The 17,847-nt window shown below is 38.7% G+C and overlaps 3 protein-coding genes and 1 long non-coding RNA gene across 13 annotated transcripts; 2 read left to right on the forward strand and 2 right to left on the reverse strand.

Moving 5' to 3' along the window:
* The first annotated feature begins 43 nt into the window (after positions 1 to 43).
* Positions 44 to 9,710, forward strand: LOC124182588 (pre-rRNA-processing protein TSR1 homolog). 3 transcript variants are annotated; one of them, XM_046570052.1, is made up of 13 exons: positions 44 to 184; positions 288 to 558; positions 693 to 942; positions 1,025 to 1,228; positions 2,790 to 3,032; positions 3,172 to 3,343; positions 3,437 to 3,646; positions 3,711 to 3,934; positions 4,200 to 4,463; positions 4,563 to 4,673; positions 4,793 to 5,000; positions 5,082 to 5,249; positions 9,196 to 9,710. In XM_046570052.1, exons 1-12 carry the CDS (start codon positions 73 to 75, stop codon positions 5,237 to 5,239), a joined length of 2,427 nt encoding a protein of 808 aa, XP_046426008.1. In that variant the 5' UTR covers positions 44 to 72; the 3' UTR covers positions 5,240 to 5,249; positions 9,196 to 9,710. The 3 variants fall into 3 exon arrangements, with proteins under 3 accessions (XP_046426008.1, XP_046426009.1, XP_046426007.1); XM_046570053.1 differs by lacking the exon at positions 9,196 to 9,710 and adding an exon at positions 5,355 to 6,017; XM_046570051.1 differs by lacking the exon at positions 9,196 to 9,710 and having other exon boundaries at positions 5,082 to 6,017.
* LOC124182602 lies at positions 2,392 to 4,205 on the reverse strand. Its single transcript, XR_006870818.1, has 2 exons — positions 4,052 to 4,205; positions 2,392 to 3,059 (listed from the first exon to the last, which is right to left on the reverse strand). It is a non-coding gene; the product is annotated as an uncharacterized LOC124182602 (long non-coding RNA).
* Positions 4,075 to 17,298, forward strand: LOC124182592 (tektin-1). Of its 3 annotated transcripts, none has more exons than XM_046570068.1 (6): positions 4,075 to 4,079; positions 15,171 to 15,597; positions 15,841 to 16,113; positions 16,269 to 16,491; positions 16,796 to 17,014; positions 17,132 to 17,298. In XM_046570068.1, the coding sequence occupies exons 2-6, from the start codon at positions 15,197 to 15,199 to the stop codon at positions 17,267 to 17,269; spliced, it is 1,254 nt and encodes a 417-aa protein (XP_046426024.1). In that variant the 5' UTR covers positions 4,075 to 4,079; positions 15,171 to 15,196; the 3' UTR covers positions 17,270 to 17,298. The 3 variants fall into 3 exon arrangements, with proteins under 3 accessions (XP_046426024.1, XP_046426023.1, XP_046426022.1); XM_046570067.1 differs by lacking the exon at positions 4,075 to 4,079 and adding an exon at positions 14,089 to 14,103; XM_046570066.1 differs by lacking the exon at positions 4,075 to 4,079 and adding an exon at positions 14,887 to 15,018.
* On the reverse strand, positions 5,722 to 14,342 carry LOC124182587 (E3 ubiquitin-protein ligase Bre1). Of its 6 annotated transcripts, none has more exons than XM_046570048.1 (17): positions 14,118 to 14,342; positions 12,582 to 12,935; positions 12,343 to 12,505; positions 11,768 to 11,954; positions 11,480 to 11,668; positions 11,257 to 11,378; positions 10,811 to 11,047; positions 10,558 to 10,683; positions 9,465 to 9,638; positions 9,077 to 9,334; positions 8,862 to 9,005; positions 8,331 to 8,602; positions 7,877 to 8,030; positions 7,675 to 7,806; positions 6,867 to 7,251; positions 6,551 to 6,645; positions 5,722 to 6,416 (listed from the first exon to the last, which is right to left on the reverse strand). In XM_046570048.1, exons 3-17 carry the CDS (start codon positions 12,490 to 12,492, stop codon positions 6,135 to 6,137), a joined length of 2,907 nt encoding a protein of 968 aa, XP_046426004.1. In that variant the 5' UTR covers positions 12,493 to 12,505; positions 12,582 to 12,935; positions 14,118 to 14,342; the 3' UTR covers positions 5,722 to 6,134. The 6 variants fall into 6 exon arrangements, with proteins under 6 accessions (XP_046426004.1, XP_046426006.1, XP_046426000.1 ...); XM_046570050.1 differs by having other exon boundaries at positions 7,675 to 7,788; positions 14,118 to 14,341; XM_046570044.1 differs by having other exon boundaries at positions 6,867 to 7,269; positions 14,118 to 14,341.
* Positions 17,299 to 17,847: the final 549 nt, after the last annotated feature.

A 17,847-nucleotide genomic window follows, 5' to 3' on the forward strand; every position in this document is an offset into this window, starting at 1 on the left:
AGTTCGGAGTTTTCCTGATTTTCTATATAAAAATATTGATCGAATGTAATTACATTGCAAAGATAACGTAAAATGGGAATAAACAAACAAGAGAGGCATCGATCCGGTGCATTTAAACAGTCTAATAAGGTACATAAAACTGGCAGACATCGCAGCAAAGGGAGTATTGAAAGTGAGGTTAAAGGTACGTCGATTCGGCAAATTGAGTAATTACAATTAAATATGTACATGTCGTATACAGTAGCTGGCACATACATGCGGTTATGTTCATTCACCAACAATTTCAGGTAAAGTCGAGGTCAAAGCATTGTCTAAACGAGTGCGAAGAGAGTTGCGAAAAGAAGAACGCAAGAATCAGGCTCACCAAATTCGTCAGAAAAAACGTGATCAGGCTTTTGCGCAAAAACGTAACCTAGGAGGATATTTGAAACCACCCTTACTTGTAACAGTGATCCCTCTGAATGAGGATGTTGATGTACAGTCAACTTTGTCTTTGATAGCCGGTGCAGACCAGGATGCGATCGTTACCAAAAGCCCGTCGGGGGCAACTCACGTTAGGTGCAGCTGGATTTAATTTTGTCGCAAACAATTCTTATCCTGTGAACCACTAGTGAATTTCCTGACACCATAATTTAGATTTTCCACAAAACTTTGATGAAAATTGGATATCAAATTCTTGTTCCATTCCACAGTGTACCGAGATATAAACAACGGTTTTCTTTTATCGTTCCTCCTCTGGGTAATACTTTTGCTACCCTGGACACAGCGAAAGTTGCCGATACAATATTGTTCGTTGTTCCCACCCTTCCAAAGTCGCAACAAAGTGATCAGGCATGGAAAGCTATAGATGATTGGGGTGAGGAAATCCTTGCAGCATCTATAGCACAGGGTCTGCCTACTACGGTAGTGACGATTGTGGATTTGGAAACTCTCCATCCGAAGGTAGTTGATTTTTGGCATGTCAAATGGGAAACCTTGCCATATATCGGTGCTCCTAATCGTTGTCTATTTCTCGCTTTAACAGAAAAGACAAGACGTCAAGCAACAAGTGCAAAAATCGATTTTCAAATGGCTGCCCAATGAAAAAGTTATGCCACTGGACAAGAAAGTGGATGCTTTAAATGTTCTAAGGCGTGTGGGATCACAAAAGCAGAAAACTGTATCTTACCGGGACAATCGATCCCATCTATTTGCCGAACACGTTGTTTTCAAATCCAATAACAACAGCGTATGTATCATTCGTAACATGTACGGACGTTTATTAGTTACGAGTATTAAATTCAGTTCTGGCCTCTCAATTGAATAACGTTAATAACAACTTTCTACATTGAAGCTGTAACTGGCCATTGGAGCTATCCACCAGTAAATACTAAGAGTATGAACCGGACGCGCCCACTAGCGTTTCATCCTAGGCTAGTGTATGCTGGATTGTCTTGGTATTATGAATGTAATATCCCCTTTTTCAGGGTGTCTCATTTTAATCAATCCAGTCAATGATCTCGAAAACCAAAAGTGTGAGTGTAAAATTTTTCAGTGAAAATTTGTATGGTTCAAGGGAAAAGAAGATGAGAGTGTTAGTTTTTCCGTAAGTGGTCCCACCAAGGTCAGATGAAGGTCAATTTGATTTTTTTAAATGGACTAGTATATTTCGAACTGTTTTAGAATCAACTTGAAAGTTATGTTCCGAATAATTGATGCCGCTTATCATCTGTTTCGGCCTTTAATCGTCATTTTTGTGAACTAAAATAAAGCATAAAAAAAACTGATACCCAACTTTATTGGCTGTGTAATAATGTTATGAATACTTTTCAGTCAATTTTAGGCAAGATTGAAATATATATTTTTGTAGAGAGTTACCTTACGATTCAACCAATGGGTGTCAAAACTCAGCACCAAATTTAGTAGAAGCAACATTACATTCATATTACTCAAATGATCCAGCACTCGCTAACTCAGAATCGAACGGCAGTGGGCTGCGTTTGGCCTTTATTGTCCGTGATTTCTGGTGACTTGTTCCGACGCCCAGTTTCAGAGTCATCTTTCACATAATTTTTTTTACCAATTTACATATGATATTAAATCAACTTCACAACTTTCAAGTTTGGAGAGAGAGTGTTATGAAAATTTGGAGAATCAGTACAACTACCGATATCTACTTATACAGTGTTGCAAATGCAATAAATTCGAGGAACATGTACATTATTACTTATATGCAAAGGTCTTGAAAATGCCTTAGTTATTGTTGAAATTATATACTAAATATGGACATTCGTCATCGGAAAATGTAACACACATGTGAAGTCAACATATTTGTGGGATAATAGTTTGTACTACTGCAATTTTGAACAACTGGTCGACTATTACATCAGTTCACTATACTCGCTTATTTTCTTAACAATATTTCTCACGAGATTTGACAGCATGCTCTAACTGCAATAGGTGTCTCTTCGTTCCACACATGCTGAAAATGATATAATTTTTTTCCCATATCTATGTATTAAAAATATTCTAGTGACAGCCGGAGGAGCAACAGCTTTAAATAAATCAATCATTTCATTTAATAACATTCACTTATGTTATGGGAATTCGCAGACTGTAGGAAATAATCAATGGATTCTTTAGATACAATTTAAAGTGGATAGTGATTCTACGAAAATATGGCTTTCTTTCCAAATTTTAGTTTTCATGGCACTGACAAAAATACGTTGCTGTTGATAAAACATGGTATGATTATAGCTTCTTAGGATCTCCCGAGGCAAAATTAAAGTTATTCCATTACTGTTCAATAGGACGCTTTTAACAATTATGGTACCTTGGAAGTGACAGGCTACCTACGCGGAATGCCACTGTCGGTAAATGGTTTAGTACATATACCTGGGTTAGGAGAGTTCCAAATGTCGAAAATCGAGGCACCAGAAGATCCTTATCCATTGGAAACACGCGGGATCAAGGGTATACCTCTGACCAATGATGTGAAGATGAAAAAAGACTGCATTTCAAGAGTTTTAGAACGAGTAGATCCAAATTTACAGGTAGATATGGCGTGCTATATTCGAGAGCTGTATTGATAGAGCAACAAAGGGAAAAACATTATGTCTCTTATTTCCGGAATCTTGAATTGATATTTACTGACAATACTGAAATTGAGTAACAAGCGGCACTTAATTGCAGGAATCTTTGCAAAGTGAGAATATACCGGACCCGCTGGATGCTGAACAGACTTGGCCAACGAACGAAGAATTGGCAGATGCAGAAGCCGAAAAGATGAGGAAAAAAATAGTAAAGCGAGTCCCGAAAGGAACTTCCGTTTATCAAGCAGCTTGGATACCTGACATTGATGGAGGTTTGTTGTTACAGGAAATTTAGTGCAAAGTTGAATGTATTCGCAGTTTCATAGAGGTCCTGAGCATATTGTATGCAATTTGAAATTCGACAGAGGAAGCGGACGAAATATCAGACTCGGAATACGAGGACAATGATGAAATGGCAGTTGATGCAGACGATTCAGCTCAGTTATCTGAAGACAGTGAAGAAGAAACTGAGGATTACGAAACAATGACTGTTACAGATGTTGCACCTGACGAGCAACGGTACGACCAAGATATGGACATGCAGGAAGAACAGCGTAGTATTATGAAGATCAAAGGTGGATAATATTTGTTGGAAAGTAGTAGGGTGATAGCCAACATTGAACAGTTACATATTTTTAGAAGCGAGAATGGATGCACAGTTTCCTGACGAGAGGGATACACCCCAAGATATACCTGCAAAAGAATACTTTCAAAAATATCGAGGTCTCGAATCATTTCGAACCAGTCTTTGGGATCCTAAGGAAAATCTGCCTGCAGATTATGCCAGAATATATCAGTTTGAAAACTTTGATCGTACCCGTAAACGTATAATGAAGGAAAGTGTAGACCGTGTGGGAGCAATGGTAAGATTGATCAACAGTCATTTTTACGACTTCAACCTGTTGCTCTACACGCGAAATGCATTACATACAATAGCCACTATAAGTCTAAATTTTGGTATGAAATGAAAACTAAAATACCTTGCTCTTGCCTATGAAGAATTTTTCGGTTACCCTGTACCTGGGCACATCCTAAGGTCTTTCGTCCGTCAGCTACTTTTCACTAGTCGGAGCTCTCGCCGATAATACTAAGTATGAATAGAGATTCTGAGTCCAATAATTCTTCCAGCCAGGCTGGTACATTACAGTCCATGTGACAGGGTTGAGCGAGGATCTCTATAAAGCTTACAACATGGTGGAAGAACAACCGCTTATAATTTTTGGTCTACTACCGCACGAGCACAAGATGTCCGTATTAAACGTTGTCCTGAAACGCACGGCTGATGACGTTAACGCTATTAAATCCAAGGAGAAATTAGTTTTCCAATGCGGCTTTCGTAGATTCACCACTTCTCCAATTTTCAGTCAGCATACTAGTGGAAACAAACATAAGGTAAGAGAATAGGCAAAATATTGTATTGTAGAGAATAGAGATAGGAAAAATTATCGAACTGGTAGGAATTGATTTTCAAAAACTTGTATCATATTACAGTACGAGCGATATTTCCAGCCCAATAGTACAGTTGTTGCAAGTATGTACGCTCCTATCACATTTTCACCCTGCCCTGTGATGTGTTACCTGCAGCAGAACGACGGCAGTTTGGTAATATATTTAGACTACTTGAGTAGTTCAAATGGAAAAATTAATTATTCTGAAAATGCATATTCCGAAATTGAAATCGGAAAATTGAGATGCCTTTACAGTGAATTTATATATTTCAGAAATTGGTAGCAACAGGCAGCGTACTTTCCGCCAATCCAGATCGAATAATCGTCAAACGAGTCGTCTTGAGCGGTTATCCATTCAAAGTTCACAAACGATCTGCAGTTGTGCGATTCATGTTTTTCAATAGGGACGACATCAATTGGTTTAGGCCCGTTCAGCTACATACAAAACACGGTCGTCGCGGGCACATCAAAGAACCCCTAGGTTTGTCTCCTGCTTTTTTTTTCCTTTTTTCCTTTTTTCCTTTTTCTTTTCTCTTAATTTGGTGTTTTTGTTCAATAACAGGCACTCACGGACATATGAAATGCGTATTCAACGGACAATTGAAATCTCAAGATACAATTCTGATGAATCTTTACAAACGGGTATTCCCAAAATGGACCTACGATCCATACCTTCTAACTGCAACTTCGTACCCTGTCGATGATGTTCAGATGGAATAATCAAACACAGGTTTGTTCCTGTAATGAAAAAATTGTAAATGCGACATGTATTTCTGTTTAGCAAAGTGCAGGTTCTCAAGCATTTTTATTGTTTCTTATTCTTCTATACATTTAGTGCAAAATACAAAATAATCTAGATATAAAGAGGGAATTCTGGATGCACAATCAACATTTGGAATGAGAATGGAAAGTGTACGTTCGCAGTTTATTGAATGGTAGGCAATAGGAAATTAATTATCGACTTATTCGTTATGCTGCGAACTTCACTTAATCTTGATTACTAATCACATTCTGTACATGATAACAGTGGAATCTGCAGACACTGAGTGTAGTCGTGGCATGTATATCACGATATTCGATTATTCTCTCATTATTGATTGCTTGAATATGCAATAGTTGGAAGGTTCCAACATTAACGTCTTGAATCAAAATGCATTTGTCATGCACTGATTTTCAATTTGTTAAACTGTGGAGAGCAGGTGTAAATTCATACTGACACTTTAAGGAAGTACCGGTATTGGTTTATCGTTTTTTATTTTTATTTATTTTTTTTTTTTTTTTTTTTGTGTTTCTGTTTTCTTTATAAATGAATATCACACGACAATGACGTGGCTTAAGGTATGTGCATATAAATTTCGTATCAAGTAAATAAAATTGTTCTTCATATCAATAGAGAGAAGTAATAAGTAACGATGTCAATCAATATTATGGGTGGAAATGCTTTGAATAGGTGAGAATCTGTTGAAATAAATAACATTATGATTACGTGTAAGAGAAATTGGAGGAAAAAAAGTATGATCTGCTTCAATAAGATGCCATTTTAAGCGTCTCATCAATTAGAATGTGAAAAATTTTACATGGATAATTTTGCTGTCGTTTTTTTTTTTTTTTTTTCTTATGTTGACAGATAAAGTCTGTGATAGTCATTGGCACCAAATGCACAATTGCACTTTGGACATTTACGTTGACGTGTTTCGTAACGAGTACGCAAACAGTCCCAACAAAAAACATGGAAGCATTTGGTGAGGACTGCATCCTTACGCTTTACTTTACACGATGGACAAGTCAAAGTCTCTTTGTATTCGCGCAATTCTTCAGCCATAACCTCATCCAACGTTTCCGCCAATTCGATCTTTTTCATACGTTCCACTTTTCTTCTCAATTGTGCTATTTCCTCCTGAGGAAAAATAATAGTTAGAGAAAAGTAGACGAAATTGGAACCACGTTTTAACTCACTTGCTGTTGAAAACGAATTGCAGTTAATACGACAGATAATTTCAGTTTCAGAAGAGAGCCAATTCAGAACAATACCTGCAATCTTTTTGTTTTATAAGCCTCGGCTTCTAAGGAACTTGTTTTTTCTGCGACAACTTGTTGTGCTTCCTTCATTTGCGAATGATATTTTTCTGTAAAATTAAAAACAAAAAAAATTTTCCCAAGGTTTATGCACATATATACGTGTTCTCCTATAAACGTACAAATATGGACAGAAGTAACAAAGAAATCAACTGAACAAAGGTTCGACTACACCACATCAATGGTCAACTTGAAAAGTAATTGTAAGAGAGAAATTGAGAAGCATTATTCAATTGAGGACAAACCGCCGAGATACATTAACAAAACTTACCAAGATGAAGTTTCAAATCAGCTGCTGACTGGGCACTCTCAATGGCTTTTCTTTTATGCATTTCCATTGCCTGCTGCCTGAGAGCCAGTTCTTTTTCTACTGTGGCCAAGGAATTTTGTAGCAATCGTTCTTTCTCCTCCAGTTTCCTTACAACTACGTTAGCAGCCTCTACTTGCGTAGTCAAAGTGATGACCTGTTCCTTAAGAACGTCCTTTTCCTCCCTGGCCAGCTTGTGGAGCTGATTGCTTTTTATTCGTTCCGTCATCAATTTGAAATTCGCGTCGTCTTTCTCCCTCAGTTGCTGTATGAGTCTTGAATTTTGCTCTTGCATGTCCTCAAACGCTTGGCCAGTAACCTCCATTTCGTTGAGAAGGGCCTCCTCCTCCTGCAGCCAGACGCAATTCTGTTCAGCGTTACACCTCCGTCCCAGCACATACCCGGTACCAAAAATATCATCACTAACATGCATAGCCATTATCTGCGCCATATTTAAACTACTATATGTCAATGAAAGAACAGTCGGATGCGGTCTCAGCCACGTCAGAGGTTGGAAACATTACTGCCAAATTCAACGCAACAAGGTTGAGTCTCGTGTTTGTAGTGTGTGTGAGATTTGTTTTTTTATTAAGTGATTAAATTGAAGCAGATGTTGGAACTGTTTTTACAACCAACTAACAAGTGATCAAATATAACGAATAGTTAGATTATGTTAGCTGGCGATATTTTGAGACTGATTTAGTAAAGATGCAGATTAGTGGCAATGCATGCAAAATAAAGTTAATAATGGATACATGGACGTGTGATCTACCTGTTTCTGCGAGGCTACTTGTCTTTGCAAAGTGTAGGCCTGCTCTTCTAATTTTTTTATTTTGATTTGTGCATCTTCATCTGCTAGTTTTTTACGTTCCTCACGTTTGCTTTCCTGTTGATTATTCGTGCACTATTATAATTTAATGACCCGATCATTAACCAAATGGTCATGGATTCCAAAAGTCTTGAACTAGCAATACCTGTATCTTCTTTATCTGTTGGCGGAGTTCTTCAACTTCTCCCCGAATTTTCCGCTCAGCAGCCATCAGTTGTACCTTGTCTCGTTGTTCTTTGCCAACCCCTTTGTACATATCCAACAAAAGCTTCATTTCTTTCATTTCATTTACAGCTTTTCTGTAAGGGTTGAAAATTGAAATGATCTGAATGATAGATAATAGAAAATTGTAAATCAGATCAACATTATGTACAAATCATACTTCGCTTCTGTGGTTCCGAGTACACCTGACTGAAGTTGAATCTTAGCCCCCTAATTTTAGCGGATCAGAAATAAGTTTGGCTCCAACAGGCCAGCCACTAACCAACCGCAGCAGTGCATCGATCAGAAACGCAAAAGCAAAGTATAATTCTTTTATACCATGTTTTGAATGCTGAAGCATCAGGGAGAAAAGTGTAAATATGATTGATAAAACATACTTGAGTTGAGCCTTGAGATCTCTGACTAATTCTGACTCCATGATCTTAGTTTCCTTGGTACGATGCGCAGGCTCCCGGTGCTCAGTCTTCACAGTCTCTTTCTTCACATCCTTTTCTCTTTTAGTGTCCTTCTCCTTTTTCAGAGTTGGCGAAGCTAGAGTAAGAGAATCCGGGGTCCCTTTGCTAGCATCTCCCTCTGCGACATCTACAGTCTCAACGTCTTCGTCAGCTCCAGTCTCTCTCTTGATTGCCATCCCACTCTCTTCCTTGATCTGTGCCATATCATATAGAGAATACATTAAAAGTATGAAATTCGCGTTTGAAGTATTAGATTGAGTATCCAGAATACGATGAAATGTGCTTGTGATTCAATAACCCTGGCTCAGATTTACTTGCACCATAATTCTGACTCGACCTTCTTACCCACCACACCTGCAGATTCGGAAACTTAAATACCCTGATGCATGTTGGGGTTGAGAATGAAAAACTACCGTGGGACTCTGTGTAAAGCAGTGTCAAAGTTTTACTAACAACACTGCGCACCTGAGTGGATCCTTGGAGTGAGCCGGATGTATCTTCTTCCTTTCCGCTGCAGTCGGAGCTACTGCCCTCCTTGTTTTCTAACGCAGTTTGCTGACCCAATCTAGTTGTCACCTCCTCCACTTCTTTTTTTAGCTGTAAATTACATTGGATAAAGAAGTGTGTTTTATTATTTTTATTTTAACGGAATGAGGCCCGACAATTACTCTCGGTATTTCTGCAGATGCTTCTTTGTATTTCCGCTTGTAGCGATGCACTTCCCCTTTCAATTGTTGATTATGATTCTGGAGAGAAGTTATAAGGTGTCGCATTTCTCTATTTATAGGTCCGGTCTGCTCGTTGGCTGCCAGGTTTTGTTCGAATTCTATGCGAAGCATTTCGTATTCCTTGCGCAGCTGGGCCAGAACATCTTCCAACTGAATACACTCTCCGCGCAGTTTCTTTTGAGCCATCAGCTCTTCGCTCTGTACCAAGAATTGTCAGATGATTGTTTTTTCAGTATTTATGTACACTTAGTTTTCCAGGATTTTCCAAACCAATCATACCAACGGCCATATTCAATCATAATATTGTCTCAAATTTCAATGTTCATACCTCCATCATTTCAATGTGTCGGAGATGAGCATTTTTGCTAGATTGAAGCTGCTGTCGAGCATCATCCAGCTGTGTCTTTAACTGCATAGACTCATTGTACAAAACCGAGAACTGAGACTGAAGACATTTGTATTCGGTTGTTTCAACAATGACAGACTCAGGTAGCTGACGAATCTGTAATTATGGTTATAATGATGTGTGTAATTTATGACTGTGAAATTATTAATAAGTAAATTCATGAGTGAATTGTCGAAATTGGTCATTTATTTTGGATTCTTGGATCGAATTGGCCAACTATCTGGAGATTATCAACAAGGGAAAAAAACAATTTTTGTACACGACAGATTATAAGATATACAAAAACTTATAATGAAAAAATAATTTCGATTACAATATTCTACTAAAATTGTTTTCTTAGTTGAGACGTCATAGATAAATTTCAAATTTTTATCATTCACAGAACCATCGATTTATTATGGGAATAATCATCTAAATTCGTCTGAAGTACATTTTCAGAGAGAAAATAGAGAGAAGAAGACAAAGAACAGGATTTACTATACCACGGTGGGTGTCCTGAAGTATAAAAGAGCATATCTCAGAGTAACAATTTCAGAAATAACTTAATGTATCATGCAAGAAACATAATTCCGATAATGAGAATAACGGTGATACTAATACTAATGCTATCGCAAGAGCACATTACGAGGAGTGAAAAAAACGAAAGCACTAAATCGAACTAAACTAAATTAAACTCAACTAAACTAAACTAAGCTGAGACAGTGACTAGATATTCAAGAAGCAATTTCTTGAAGTCAGTGTGGGAGGACACGTCGCGCATAGCGCATTTTTCAATACTCGATCGGGAGCAATGCCTGACGACCCGCCAGGTCATCCGCGTATTTGACTATAGTACAGTTCTTGATTACACTATTAATGTCAGCTGCATAGAGTGTGAACAGGGCCGAGAGAGAGAGAGAGGGAGAGGAAGAGGGAGAGAGAGAGGGAGAGGAAGAGGGAGAGAGAGAGAGGGATGGAGGGGGAGAGAGAACGGATGCATGATCACAGAAATGAATCCTCAAATTAAACTACTTACGTCCATTTTTAATTTCTCAACTTCTTTCAGTGAATCTCGATGTTGTTGGTGTAGTTTGTCCAATTCCTGCAGCCTGTTATTCGCCAGTTCACGAGTTTCTTCCAATTCTCTTTGAAGATCTTCGACCTACAATCCACACAAAAGTTTGATTTGCACGGAGATATGGTACAAATATTTAATGTCAAGAAATCAGAGGAAAGTGTAATAGAGACAAGTTGCTCAAACAAATTTCTTCGCAGTGCATCAAGTTCACCTTGGTCTGAGAAACACTAGAAGCAACCATAGTACTTGGTTTGTTAGATCCCTTATCATCAGAACCATGAATTTGCTGGAAGGCTTTTAACTTTTCAATAGCCTCTCCGAGATGATGTTCCAGCTTGTCGTTTCTAGAACGCACTTTATTCAATTCGTATTGCAGATCGTCTACTTGATTTCTCAATTCTGCAGCTAACGTATCTTTTCCAGTTATAGTATCTTGCAGCTCGGACATCTGTGCAATCAAGTAACGTTTGTAATATAGATTCCAACCTGTAAATCAAATTCTAGGGAGTCAAGTCACTGTCCTCCTTTGTTTCGTTGCTTAATTTCTTTTCCAATTGAAGCAGTAACCTTAGTTTTAGTCAACAAATTAATTAACTATCGATTCAAGGGAATATGTCAAGAAGGATGCAAAGTTGAACGAAGTATCAAAAGTTATACCTTGAGGGAAATGGTATGATATTTTTCATGAAGCTGTATATTGATAGCTTGTAAGTTTCGGTTTTCTGCTTGAATTTCAGCATTGGCTTTCTTAACGACATCATCGATGTTTGGGGCTTCCTCTGTGCATAAAAGAAATCAATAATTGAGTAATAATTGTAGAATATAACAACCAACTTTGCACATTGTTATGGTATACAAATAATTTTGGAAAACATCTTACCTCCCTCAAACTCGCCTTTAAGAGCTAATGTGATTTTTTCATTGCGCTGAGAGAGCCGATCAAATGCCTGAACAACTTTGGAAACAGCACGCTTAGAAACTTGAACGCGATTTGCCAATTTATCGTCAAGTTCTTCTTTGTCCCAGGACGAAAGCTGCATTAGAAATGAGGTTGTTGCTTCGCTTTCGTCTGTTTGGAGATAACAAATGTATAAATATTATGTATAAATAAATCGAATAGATATAGATATAAGTAGAGTAAATTGAGTAACTACATCTAATTACATACTTTTATTCTCAGACTCGTCAGCAGTTTCTGCATCAAATCTTTGGAGAAGAACTCTTATATCTTCATTAAGTTGATTCCAATATCGATTAACTACATTCAGTACGGCATCATCTTGAGTTTGCCTCTTTTCTAGCTGTTCAATCCTCTGGCGCAGTTCAGCTTCCATTCGATGTCTCTGTTCCAACCTCTAAATAAGGTGTTAAACTCAGTTATTAACAACATATCCCAAATGGTACATCGCTTGCACAAAGAAGATGAGGAATTAAAGTCACAGTTGTCAATACACATTAAACAATCAGCCATATTAAAATTCGTAGGCACAAGTCAGACCGAATCATAGGTTTCAAACCGACTTCACGAAATATGGCTCAGAAATAAGATGTCTTTCTAAGAGTCCATCGTATGTGATTGAAAATATGTATTCCTGTACACATAAAATGAAGGCTTGCCATCATATCGGCACCCCATCTTGCCATTAAGCACCGGGTTATGAGCCTTTGGTTCCACAGTGGCAAAGATCATGATCCTATGTTGTTGCATCAACGTAGTGATGAAAAATAATAGGAAAATTATACCTGAGCTAGTTTCTTATTCTGAAACTGAAGAACCTTCATGTCCATCTCTTCAAGGGTGGATATTGGTCCGATTAATATCGGTTCAAATTGGACTTTTTTTATAGGAGGCTGAGAACCCGAATCTCCGCTGTCAGCTGGCCGCTTGGACATTTTTGCTGGTTTTCTGTGAAAATAAGTGACATTGAATTGTGCGCTGGTTTACTATTGATCGCACATTATACGCGTGGGTTTACTTATACCTTGTAATATTCGTGCAAGCTTTTGGTATTTTGAGTTACCAGCTCACTTCTACAGTCCGCATCTGAAATACTCGATTTTCTTCCAATCCGTGCCGTACAGGTATGTAAGCATTAAGGTTTAACCTCGTTTAACCATACGAAATGAAAAAATGACGGCAATCCTGTTTCAACCATTCTTCAAGACTTGCTATGATCGTATTGAAATTAGAGAGGAGACCAAATGCGGTAGTGATGGTGATGGTGGTGGTGGTGATTTACAATCTGTCCACAAATTAAATAGTCCCTGTCGCTGTGATCGTTAAATACTTGACGCGCATGCGCACGTTAAGCTGCATTTTCACGTGCAGCAAAGAGCTAGATGTAGCAGCGGGAAAAATGCTCTGATTGGTCAATGATTCTGGTGTTTGCTTCAGCATATATGATATTGCATAAAAAGGTGATGCCTGGTCCACACATGCAATTTGAGTGGGGGTCTTAAAGTCAGTATGTACCAGCTGTTTGGGATAAAGTGTGTACTCAGCTACACACAGTACTTTAAGGACAAAAATTTATTCCGAGTTGGTAAGCCTGCAACTGTGTTGAATTTAAAATGAGAACTGTGTGGCACTTAAAAGTTAGAAAGCCTTGTAGCCATCAAACGGAGTAACGAGTAGAACTTAAGAACTGTCAGTTAGTGTTTATAACCTCAGCAATACAATATATGGAGCAATATAATGCAATGTTCTCCGTAATTTTATTCATTAATTAATAATCACCTATCCATCTTTTATTTTTCATTTTTTGAATAGCTTATAATCAACATATCTCTCATCTGTAATTCAAAACGCATTTTGTTTGTTGCAAACCCTGGTGATACTTCAACATGGATTATATTTTCATATCAATTTCATATCAAATAATTGTTCAAGTAATAAATATGTACCAAACTTGGTTACGGCAAAATGCCGACCGAAGAAAAGAACAAAGCACAAAGAACAAAGAACGGGTTCAAACCACGCGAGATTTCAATATATCTGTCATGTCGGTACGGTTGGCACTGCTTCTCGCTGAAAATTGAGCTTCAAATGGAATTCAGAAAATCTTTGAGTGGGAGGCGCTTAAAGTTCATGTAAACTCGGCTACACATCAGCGTAAATGGAGGCGCACTTTAAGATCTCCCACTTAAAGCGTACGTGCAGACCACGGTCTTACATACAGGTCTGGCAACGAAGGTAGTGGGGGTGGTTCATTTCACGGCCGGTTATTTATCTCACGTTGTGGCTGCCAGGTCGGCGTTGTGATCGAGGGATGGATAATCAACGCGTGCGCAATGCAGCGCCAAGGCACATTTTCATCCCTACCCCACCACGTACATCCCTACCCCACGTACATCCCTAGATAGCAGCGCCGCGACATGGCTATTTCAAACACCTAAAACCACGGGCAACAAGAGAACCACGCCGCTCTGTAGAAAATTGGCTTCGTTGCCAGACCTGTATGTAAGACCGTGGTGTAGACCAGACATGAGATAAGAATGTGAAAAGTGAGTACTCTTACCTGAGAACCGTAATAAGCTACCTAGTCTCCCCACCACTCGTTGGATCTTTGCGATATCAATGCCGTTCAGCGTCAGCCAGTGCAAGCCTTACACCCGTATTCATAGTCCCTCCTTATCTCAAGGATAAAGGACGCCTTGATGAAGGCTTCCTTGAATCTCAGAGGCGTCCTCGTTTCATAGTCACAACTTGGCTCTCCCTTCCAGAAGGAAGACATGATGCTTGATGATTGCTTATGGTGGTAAAACTGCTGATCGAAGCGCCGCTCGGCTATATTTAAATCTAACTTAAACCGCGTGGCTCTTATTGTCAAGCTGCGTCGTTTGACGAGAGTGAAACCTCAAAGAAGTTGACCTGTAGACTGGCTGTGATCCGCGTCATACGGGTCATAAGTGCATAGACGCCAAGCGCAAGCGCAAGCGTTGGCTACATGAAACGAAACAGCCAATTGCAGTGCCGAAGGTTTCCTCAAGGAAGCTCGAGACCTGCCTTGAAAGAAGGAGGCCAATAAGGCTCCTTATTCTGTCGTGGAAGGTCCATGAAACGTGAAATGAAGAACAAGGAATCCTTGTTCCTCATGGAAGGACTATGAATACGGGTGTTATTGTACGGATTTTCGATGCCGGATCAAATGTACGAAGATTGGACTCCTTTACTCTAGTCTCCATGGTTTAAATTGCTTTCTACAGCAGTTAGTTTTCCCGAGAGAGAGATGGCACGGATGTGAAGTGCTGTCGCCTTCTACTAGCTACTGCGCATGCGTGGGACAGTCTGAGCAAAAATATAGCGTCACTGACTTACGAAAGAAGACGCGCGAGCGAAAGGGTTACTCGGGCCTGTACAACCTACTGTCAAAGTTGTTTATGTTTCCTGGGTAACAACATACTGCTGCCGTCGCCTTGGTACGGATGAAACTGATCAAAGCTGTTATCAAGTTTTTTGCTAGCCTACAGCGTACTATATCTGAACAGAATTGACCGTCTCACATTGGCAATTTTGTCAGTGAGTCATTTTTTGCCTACTCACAATCTATTATTCAATTCCTGCTTTACAGCAACCAGCCAGTCTATATATCGGGTTATGATGACTACAACAAAATTAAGAGCGCAAGTGGACACGGTATCAACTGTTGTACCTCCACCTCCGTCGCGCTTTACACTAGACGAATGGTATGTCAATAACCGACATAGATACCGATGTTCCGAAACACAGCAACAGCTTGCCGAACGCTTGTTAGCTGAATGCGATCGCATTAGAACATTGACTGAGGAAAGTGCTAGAAGTAACAAAGAGGAAGTTGATTATCGTCTGGAGGAGAAGGTTAAGGATATTGAATTCCGAAAAAAGGAACTTCTAAATGTTCGAAAAGAAGTTCTCCATGAAGTTGATGCACTTGGTATATACAAGGAACGTTTAATGGATGCCCTTTCTTCTGTCAAATGCAATGCACTTGTTATTTGTCAAAAATGCCTGATTGTCCGGTTAGTATATAGATATGTATAGGCGCATCGTGATAATGGTGCTGTTTGAGTCTTAGGTCTACCAGAGTGTGACGTCAGATGAATTTACCATTGTTAATAGTCCATTGTCGGTACTTTTACATATCTCCAAATACCTTCATAGAGACAGACTTCATAAACCAGAATGTTTAGTTATTTAAAACAACATAGGAAACAGGCGCATAGTTGATATATAAACTTAAAAAAAGACGTTTTTTTCTTTAGAGAACATCGCCTAGGTATTGACCTTGCGCGAGATGATGTCGAACGTGAGTTGCGCAAAGAGTGCGAAGTGATCAGAGGTGCGGAGGACCTATTAGTACGAACTCTTGAGCAAACACATGAACAAACTCGCAGGCTCAAGGCTACTTTGTACTACATGGACCATGATCTTGAGGACAAGGATAATAATCTACGTATCGATCGGCATAATCGCACACTTACAGACACCAGTTTGAATTTGGCTCTTTATCATGGAAACGCAAGGCTCGATCCATCGTAGGTATCTTTGTTGTATGACGATCGACAATTACTGCAAAATTTTTCAGCGATGGTCCAAAACCTTCGAAACATATTTTCAAATTTCTTTTTTCACCACGTAAATTTGTTCATAATGCTTCAAGCATTGCAAAGCTATATTTCACCTGTCTTAGGAGTATTACACTCAGCGAATGGGAAATGCAAACCAACACCAATATTGTCAAAGCCTCAAAAGAGATAAATAGTGCAAGGCCCTTGCGTTGTTATATCGATACAATACTCAAACAAATTATAGACGATCTTAATGTTCAAAAACAGGCAACGGATGAAGCTTTCCGTAGTCGTATTGACGAAACTAAAAGTGTTAAAATGAAGTTGGAGTTACAACATTCTGAGGTTTGGGATATGAAGATACTTTCATCTATAACTCCTGATAGAAATTTTCTCACACGTGGACTTTTCAACTTTATACAATTTTCACAACCATAGCATGAAAACAAACTATATGCTCATTCGCTAACCTTTCAAATATACACATATACACTTGGCGCTTGTTGCAGCGCTTATCGCAAGGTACAAAGTCACCCTCATTTCTCAAGCATCCCGTTTTACGATTAACTCTTGAGTAGTGTAATTGTCATATAAGTTTCTACTTTGAATCGCAATCATACATCCTACTCATGATAATATCAACCCATAGATCATGCGCCAAGCTAACGAAATGACACGTAATATTACACGTTTGGAAAAAAGTATTGCGGAAAAAGAAAAATATATGGCTTTGGCTCATACACGATTGGGTAATCGCTGCCAAAGACCTGGCTTAGAGTTGTGTCGAGATATGGTGGAGACGAGTCTTGTTGAAGAGGTCTATGATTTGCGTGGGAATGTCTCTATGCTACAACGAATGTTCAATGAGGTGATACAGATTATGCGTCAATCATTAAGAATTTTACTATTTTATTCAGGAATGCTGAATAATTATTTCGATCACCATTTACCTGAATTACCTATGTTAATTAGATACATATTTCAGGCTCAAGCTTCACTCCGGTATTTATTGAGAACACAAATCCAGCTGGAAGAGGATATAAACGTTAAGGCTAATACATTGAAAATTGATGAAGTCGACTGTATGACGCTTCGGCAAAGCATGAGTTATCATGCTTATTAAAAATATCGATAGTATTTACAGCAATGAAATACTGTGCACCAGTCCTTATATAAATTCCTGTTCTGTTAATTTCCCAAAATGCTGTTAAGCTAGTCGCAAACTTGATGTACAATTTGACATATAAAACGGGTGGAGAAAATTCAAGACTGATCATAGGGCCCCATGAACATAGTTGTCCGTATTTTCCAAACACAGTCCTTTGCAAAGGTCTGGAAACGTTATTGTTGGGCAAAAGTTTCTTAAATCTGTCATCCGAGTCAGGCCGTTATGATCAGGCAGCGGTGGTGGTAGTAGTAGTAGTAGTAGTAGCAGCAAATAAACAGTACGTACCTAACGTCACAAGCTTTTGAGCGTATATACACCTTTTAATACGGAATTTCATCAAATATGCTGTGGTACTGTTCGGTTCCAAGTTTTATTTCAAATAGACCAAATGATGAAAAAACTGTCTACTTTCAATAGAAATAGTGATCGTGAACTTTTGCAACAGTGGATCGCTCCATGTCAAAGACTTGACAAGTTGACAAAAATTCACTCCATTCCTTAATAAATGAAGATTGTTATGTAGGACAAAATAA

Source organism: Neodiprion fabricii, chromosome 5, assembly GCF_021155785.1.
Source record: "Neodiprion fabricii isolate iyNeoFabr1 chromosome 5, iyNeoFabr1.1, whole genome shotgun sequence".
NCBI lineage: Eukaryota > Metazoa > Arthropoda > Insecta > Hymenoptera > Diprionidae > Neodiprion > Neodiprion fabricii.

Coding starts and splice junctions, on each gene's coding strand:
- LOC124182588 (XM_046570052.1), top strand. CDS start 73: ATGGGAATAAACAAACAAGAGAGGCATCGATCCGGTGCATTTAAACAG. Junction 1,229..2,789: donor TCAAATCCAATAACAACAGC/GTATGTATCATT, acceptor ACTGTTCAATAG/GACGCTTTTAACAATTATGG. Junction 3,935..4,199: donor TAGACCGTGTGGGAGCAATG/GTAAGATTGATC, acceptor TAATTCTTCCAG/CCAGGCTGGTACATTACAGT.
- LOC124182587 (XM_046570044.1), bottom strand. CDS start 12,492: ATGTCCAAGCGGCCAGCTGACAGCGGAGATTCGGGTTCTCAGCCTCCT. Junction 11,669..11,767: donor TGACGAGTCTGAGAATAAAA/GTATGTAATTAG, acceptor ATCTCCAAACAG/ACGAAAGCGAAGCAACAACC. Junction 9,639..10,557: donor TTGAGAAATTAAAAATGGAC/GTAAGTAGTTTA, acceptor CCATAATTACAG/ATTCGTCAGCTACCTGAGTC.
- LOC124182592 (XM_046570068.1), top strand. CDS start 15,197: ATGATGACTACAACAAAATTAAGAGCGCAAGTGGACACGGTATCAACT. Junction 16,114..16,268: donor AACGCAAGGCTCGATCCATC/GTAGGTATCTTT, acceptor CACCTGTCTTAG/GAGTATTACACTCAGCGAAT. Junction 17,015..17,131: donor TACAACGAATGTTCAATGAG/GTGATACAGATT, acceptor TACATATTTCAG/GCTCAAGCTTCACTCCGGTA.